Genomic DNA, 7,944 nt, shown 5'->3' on the forward strand with positions numbered 1-7,944 from the left:
ACTAACATTGCCCTTTTCTAATGTGAATACTGACGAAAAGTATTCATTTAGCGCTTCCCCTATCTCCTCTGATTCCACACACAACTTCCCACTACTGTCTTTGATTGGCCCTAATCTTACTCTCGTCATTCCTTTATTCCTGATATACCTATAGAAGGCCTTAGGGTTTTCCTTGATCCTATCCGCCAAAATTTCTCATGTGCCCTCCTGGCTCTTCTTAGCCCTCTCTTTAGATCTTTCCTGGATAACTTATAACTCTCAATCCCCTGAGCTGAGCCTTCACGTCTCATCCTCACATAAACTGCCTTCTTTTTTCTCTTGACAAGAGCTTCAACCTCTTCAGTAAACCATGGAACATATAAACAAACCTCTGACAGGTTTGGGCAGATTGGATGCCAGAATAATGTGTCCCCTTGTCTGGTGGGTGCGTAGATTAATTGGTCATGGTCTGAGGATATGGAATAGGCCACTTTGAACTGAGGTGAGGAGAAAGCTTTTTACTCAGAAGGGCGAGAACAGGCAAAATATAATGAAAGACAGTGAGAGTTTCTGCACTTTGGCAGGAATAAGAGAGAAGCTGAACATTATTTAAGTTAAGAAATATTGAAGAAAGCAACTAAACAGGGGGATTTAGTGGCCTTTTGTGTGAACCACAAAAAGCCAGCATGCAATAGAGAAGGTAAATGGAATGTTAGCCTTTAGCTCAAAGAGAGTGGAGTATAAAAGTAGGATGTTTTGCTAAAGCTATGTTAGTCAGTAGTCAGACCACAGCTGGAATACTGTGAACTGTATTGGGGCCATTCTCTATGGAAAGATAGTCTGGTGTCGGAGGCAAACCAGAAAAGGTTCACTGGACTGATCCAGGAATGAAGGAAACCAACACAGAATGATGGAGAAACAAAATGGAAGCATTCATATTCAGTAGAATCGCTGGGGCTTTTTTCATCACCTGTCTGCCTTTAAACATCCATGTTTTGATGCTTTCTGAAACTTCCTCTATGTTTTTAAGACAGTGAAACAGGTGTGTGGAATTCTTTATTGCAGATGGTTGATGAGGTTGGGCCATTCAAGGCTGAGATAGATAGATTTTTAATCATAAGAGAAATGGAGTGGGGGGGGGATGTGATGGTAAAAAGCCAGAATTAATTGCCCATCCCTAATTGCCCAGAGGGCAGTTGCGAGTCAATCACATTGCTGTAGGTCTGTAGGCCAGACCAGGTAAAGGATGGCAGTTTCCTTACCTGAAGGACATTAATGAGCCAGCTAGATCTTCCCAAAAATTGACAACAGTTTCATGGTCATCTTAAATATGCATAAGTTTGAGATTTTTGATCAGTGATGAATCGTGGGTTATGGAGAAACGTGGATTATTTGATGAGCCACGATTTCATTGAATGGTGAAGTAGACTCGATGAACTGAATGGCTTAAGTCATACAGTGAACCTGTGAAATGATCTATTCCATTAGGTTTCAGGATGCCAAGTCACTGAGTATATCAAAGTAGATGTCTAGACACAAAAGGCATCAAGGGTACGGGGGGGATGTCTGAGATAGAGAATCACCTATTATCGATTTGAATGGTATAGCAGTTCAATGGCTTATGCCTATTTTTCAAAATTCCCTTTGCCAAGGATTCTCAATTTCAAAACAGAAATGATAAACAGTTCTGATTTCCGGATGTAGGTTTGCTCACTGAGCTGGAAGGTTCATTTTCAGACGCTTCGTCACCATACTAAGTAACATCTTCAGTGAGCCTCCGGACGAAGGGTTCGTCTGAAGATGTTACCTCATATGGTGACGAAACGCCTGAAAATGAACCTTCCAGCTCAGTGAGCAAACCTACACCCAGAACCTCAACCTGAGCTACAAATCTCCTCAAAACTCTCTAGTTCTGATTTCAATTGGTTCAGTTTGATGTGGAGATTGTATGGTGCTCTGTTGGAGTCACAAAACAAGATGTCTGTTACTTTGGTTCTTGCAGGTGGAAGACTACATAAATGACCCTCTCAACTGTCACGTGGCTGTCAGGGTGAGATTCGCTTTTGAGGTGTTAACTGCACTGAGCAAAGTCGAGAAAGTATTTCCCATCATCACAGTGCCATTGCTGATATTACATGGTGAAAAGGACAAATTGTCTGATGTCAGGGGGTCCTACATTATGTATGGGAAAGTTGCCAGCACAGACAAGACATTTAAGGTAATGCATGCTTCCCTGGGTAACAGCCAAGTTAAACCAGTTTAATACATTTGTTTTTGTGGTCAAATGAGATGCACTAAGACTTTTAATGAAATCACTGGTTGGAAAAGTTAATAATAGTCAGTCTAAGCTTACAGCTAGAGATGTCCACAATCTCTCAAAACTCAATAAGGTGGCATGGTGGCTCAGTGGTTAGCACTGCTGCCTCACGGGGATCTGGATTCAATCGCAGCCTCCCCACCCACCCCCGTCCCGTGTCTGCGTGCATTTCTTACGGGTGCTGCGGTTTCCTGCCACAGTCCAAAAGTGTGCACGTTAGGGTGGATTGGCCACAGTGAAGTATCCAGGATGTGCAGGATATCTGAGTTAGCCAGGGTAAATGTGGGGTTTCAAGGGTAGGTTTGGGGGCTTGGTCTGGGTGGGATACTGTTTGGAGGGTCAGTGCAGATTTGATGGGCCCAATGGCCTCTTCCCGCATTGTAAGAATTCTATGAAATATGAAAAAAAAATGAGAAAGGCCAATTCTCACACCCTGACTCCACTGAAAGGTTAATAATTCACAGACATCTCACTGGAGTGTAGAAGGTTGCGATGCAATCTGATACAAGTTTATAAAATAATGAGGGGTATAGATAGAGTTAATGGCAGTTGCCTTTTCCCTAGGATGAGGATTTCAAGACTAGGGGCCACATGTTTAAGCTGAGAGGAGAGAGATTTAAAAAAGACATGAGAGGCAAATTGTTTTACATAGAGGGTGGTTCGCATGTGGAATGAACATCCTGAGAAAGTGGTGAATGTGGGACACAGTTACAACGGTTAAAAGACTTTTGGACAGATACAAGAATAGGAAAGGTTTGGAGGGATACGGGCCATGAGCAGGCAGGCAGGGCTAGTTTAGTTTGGAGTTATGTTCAGCACGGCCTGTTTGGACCGAACGATCTGTTTCCGTGCTGTATGACTCTCTGACTTACAACTTTCTTGGCGCCTTTTTTCTGTTGAAAAGGTAAAGTCACCCCAGCTCCCAGAAGGCTGCTCTCTCACTAGAGAGAGGGAGAGAGAGATGACTGGTGGTGATTTAACCTGAAGGTTACAGCACTTAAGGCAATGGGAGAGGTTGAGAGGTTTGTGGTAACCTCAGCCAGTGTAATCTATTGGTTACAGCATAATGGTACCAACTGCACGGCTTTTTGACCATTTTCCAGTCTTTCAAGGCACCCCCACTATTATCCATCATCTTCCAGACAGTCTGCAGAATACAGTTTAAAATTTGACTTCTACTAACTACAAACCTGCATTGATACAATGCCTCAAACCCAACAAAACAGCCCAAGGATTGGTTGGTCGGTAAAACAATTTTGACACCAAGTCTTCCACTAGGGTAGATGAACAAAAACTTCATCAAAAAGATAGGTTTTACAGAAGAGAAATTGAGGGGATTGAGATACTGAAGGAGGGAATTTCAGGGCTTATGAATTGGGCAGCTTATGGCATATGCACCAATGGATTGGGTTAATTTGATTGATTACTGTGACATGTACAGAGATACAGTGAAAAGTGCTGTCCTACATGCTTTTCAAGCATTTCATATATACAGCAGGATAACAGAACAGAGTGCAGGATAAAATGTTACAGCTACCGAGAAGGTGCAGAGAGAGATCAACATTAACATTATAGAGGTCTATTCAAAAGTCTGATAACAGCAGGGAAGAAGCTGTTCTTGAATCTGTTGGTACATGTATACAAATGTTTGTATCTTCTGTCCAATGGGAGAGTGTGGAAGAGAGTATAACCGGGGCAGGAGGGGTCTTTGATTATGTTGATTACTCTGCTGAAGTAGCAGGAAGTATAGATGGAGTCAATGTAGGAGGCTGGTTTGCGTAATGGATTGGGCTGTATCCACAACTCTCTGTAGATTCTTGCAGAGTTGCCAAACCACTCCATCCAGATAGGGTGCTTTCAATGGTGCATCTGTGAAAATTTGTCTTTCTGGACATGCCAGATTTCCTTAGCTTCCTCAGGATGGAGAGGCACTGCCCTGCTTTCTCCACTGTAGTGTTAACGGGGGTAGACCAGGACAGATTGTTGGCGATTGTCACTCTCAGGAACTTGACCCTCTCCACCTCAGCACCATCGATGCAGACAGGGGCATCCCCTCACTCCGCTTCCTGAAGACAGCAAATCAAATCAGGGGAATGTGGAAGAAGTCAGAGGGCAATGATCTCCGAGTTTTGGCAGAATCTATCTTTTACTTTGTTCAGAGGATGTGGGCATCACTGGATGGGCAAACATTTATTTCCTATCCCTAATTTGCCCAGAGGGTACTTAAGAGTCAACCACATTGCTGTGGGGTCAGAATCACATGTAGACCAGACCAGGTAAGAATGGCAGACTTCCCTCCCTTCGAAAGAAAACGCTGGTGGACATGTCAAACACTAGGGGGCATCAGTTTAAGGTGAAAGGGGCAAAGTATGAAGGAGTTGTGCGAGGAAAGGTGTTCACACAGAGGTGGTGGAAGTCTGGAACACACTGCCGGGAGACACAGTAGAAGCTGATCTGATTCCAACATTTAAGAAACTTTTAAACAGATGCATGAACAGGCAGGGAATAGAGGGATGCAGATCATGAGAAGGCAAATGGGAACAGTTTAGAATGGCATCGTGGTTGGCATGGACATGGTGGGCCAAATGGTCTTTTCCATGCTGTCCTGTTCCAATATCGAGGTATTATTTTTGAACAACACAGACTTGATGGGCCAAAGAGCCTTTTTCTATGCTGCAAACCTTTTTTGACTCTATGACGAGTTTTTTTTAATGACTATCCACCCTATCCATGCCTCTCATAATCTTACGTACTTTGATCAGGTCACCCTTAACCCCCGAAGCTCCAGTTTGTCCAACCTCTCCTTAGAGCTAATACATATCAATCCAGGTAGCTAGTAATAGCAAACCAGATGAGAATTTTGCAACAATCAACAGAGGTTACATGGTCCCCATTAAGCTAGCCATCTTAGCAAATTCAAATTCTGCCATCTGCCAGGATTCAAATGCATGTCACTAGCTGAGGATTACTAGTCCAGTAACATTACCATTCTGCCACAAATCAAGGCATGACTTAACCAAGGGTCAACATTGTCTAACAGACCTTGGATGGATGAACACGATTTGATGCAAGCGAAGATACAGTTTGAAAACTTTAGGATGAATTCACACTTAGAATAGAACGTAGGAGGCTATTATGGGAGCAAATTGGCAATATTCAAGTTGGAGGCATGGATAAGGGTTTCAGCAGCAGATGGACTGAGACAGGGTGGGGATTGGACAACATTAGAGAGTTTGAAGTAGGCCCCAATTCCCATCATGCATTCTCAGTTTTATTTCAAACAATTACCAACTCGATAGAAACCATCAACATTTTTGTTAACAAAAAAAAAGCCAAGACATGAAAATCTAGGAATTCTTCTAAAGAAGTCTCAACATTCCACAGCATAAAACTGAAACTTTGTTCACAAAAAAATACTTTTTCTAATTCCTTCCTGTGAGCTAGCGAGCCTTTATTTCCCATCCCTGGTTGCCCAGAGGGTAGTTAAGAAGCAACCACATTGCTGTGGGTTTTGACTGAATGTAGGTCAGAGCGGGAAAGGTGATAAGACTTTCCTTGCGAAATAAAGTAGGTGAACCAGATGAGTTTTTACAATGATTAATGATAGGTTCATAGTTACCTTAAATCTCACCAATCTCAGTTCCAAGATTCTTCAAGACTCTGCCTTCCTCACACAGGTCAAACAGTATCATAGAACATCATAGAAAGAGGCCACTTGACCCATCGTCAAAACCAACCTAATCCCACTTTCCTTACTATGAGTCGGAACACACCCAGAATCATTCCCTTGGCCCTAACCACATTCCCCTTCCCAAACCTTGGACATGAGCTTTGAAACCACAGATGCTATCACAACCCATTCCAGGTGAAATCCTTCCTTGTGATCCTTTCCCCCGGCCCAGGCACAATTAGCTCATTGTCCACCATGGCTGGTAGTGCTATCTATCTGCAAGGCCTGTGTCTCCAGAAAACATGGTTGCAGGGTGACCAAGGTTAGAAGGGAAGACTAGAACCAAATTTAAGAGTAAGAAGTCACTCTTTTAAAGGTAGAGATTTTGAGAAATGTTTTCTCTGAGGTTTTATTATTTGGTATTCTCTTCCTCAGACAACACTGAAGTCATTGTATTTATTCAGGGAAGGTTAGATATATTTCTGATCCAGGAAGGAGTCAGGGTTATTATGGGGGGTGCAGGGTGGACAGGTAACTGGAACTGAGACCACGACTAGATCAACCATGGTCTTATTGAATGTTGGAGGAAGCTTGAAGGGCCGAATGGCCTATTCCTGTTGCTTTGTTCCTAGGTTTGTGACACTTAGCATCAGACAGCCTGACCAACCATCCCACCCTCCGCCCCCACTTCTCACCAACTTCTCTCCTTCACTCAAATGCAACATCCCCTCTGCCCCATGCTTTCTCCATCCATATGGTTCACTTGTACAGAACACCCATGATCCAACTCAGTGACATCCTTACTTCAAAAGGGATGGCTTCAGTTCACCTATGGATGAAAACAATGTAACAAAGCCATTTGAGATTAGTCTAGTCGGCATGAAATGTTAATCAGGATGGCCTTTGAATTGAAGCACATCATCATTGCTGATACTTCAGTGAGTTATCAGAGATGCACACAGATATAATAATGCATGTTAGGGCTCTTGTGGCACAGTGGTAATGTATCTACCTGGAGGTGAAAATGTGTTGCTGGAACAGCGCAGCAGGTCAGGCAGCATCCAGGGAACAGGAGAATCGACGTTTCGGGCATAAGCCCTTCTTCAGGAATGCTTATGCCCGAAACGTCGATTCTCCTGTTCCCTGGATGCTGCCTGACCTGCTGCGCTGTTCCAGCAACACATTTTCAGCTCTGATCTCCAGCATCTGCAGACCTCACTTTCTCCTTTCTACCTGGAGGCCCAGGTTCAACCCCCACCTGCTCCAATGGTGTGTCATAACATCTCTGAACAGCTTGATTAACAAATATCTACTAAGATATCATTCAATTCAATCCAATTCAGACCAGCTGGTCAATGCCAGTGTGTGTGTTTCAGCAGAGGCAGAAAAAGGTCCATTGGTTGAGAGGCATTAAGGGACATGAACCAAAGGCAGACAAATGGAATTCAGCCACAGATCAGCCATGCTGAAACAACCTTGAGAGGCTGAATGGCCTTATTCTCTTTCTCAACCCAAGCTTCTGTGTATCTGTTCCAATGCATGTGGGAAACCGGTCAGCAAATTGTATCGCCCTTTAAAAAGGAGTGGGTCTTCCTGGCTGAAATTCTTCACCAATTCTTCATTCATCTTATTCAATGCTGCTGGGATATCAGTGTGTCACAAAATGACTTCCACTTTGGCCCTCATAATGGAAACAGTAATTCAACTTACACAGAACATTCACAGAATTATTACGGCACAGAAGGCGGCCATCCAGCCCATTGAATAACCCATTATTGATTGGTTTCTGCAGTGTGATCATGCATGGGTGTCAGTGCCAATCGTTGCACTGCTCTTTAATCACCATAGTCTCTTTCTTTCTCTCTTCCACCAGGTCTTCAATGATTGCTATCATGAGCTCCAAAACGAGTTGCCAGAAGTGGTTGCTGAAGTTATGCTCTTGATTGATAAGTGGCTGGAGGCAAGATTACCAAAATAG

General features: G+C 43.4%; 1 protein-coding gene across 1 annotated transcript in view; it reads left to right on the forward strand.

Annotated features, from left to right (window-relative positions):
- LOC122559236 (monoglyceride lipase-like) overlaps window positions 1–7,944 on the forward strand; it is a 49,567-nt gene extending 41,623 nt beyond the window's left edge. The window contains exons 6-7 of the mRNA XM_043708616.1: window positions 1,982–2,197; window positions 7,840–7,944. Coding sequence (XP_043564551.1) covers window positions 1,982–2,197; window positions 7,840–7,944 — 321 coding nt within the window. The remainder of the gene's footprint in view (window positions 1–1,981; window positions 2,198–7,839) is intronic.

Source organism: Chiloscyllium plagiosum, chromosome 18 (genome assembly GCF_004010195.1).
Source record: "Chiloscyllium plagiosum isolate BGI_BamShark_2017 chromosome 18, ASM401019v2, whole genome shotgun sequence".
Taxonomy (NCBI): Eukaryota; Metazoa; Chordata; class Chondrichthyes; order Orectolobiformes; family Hemiscylliidae; genus Chiloscyllium; species Chiloscyllium plagiosum.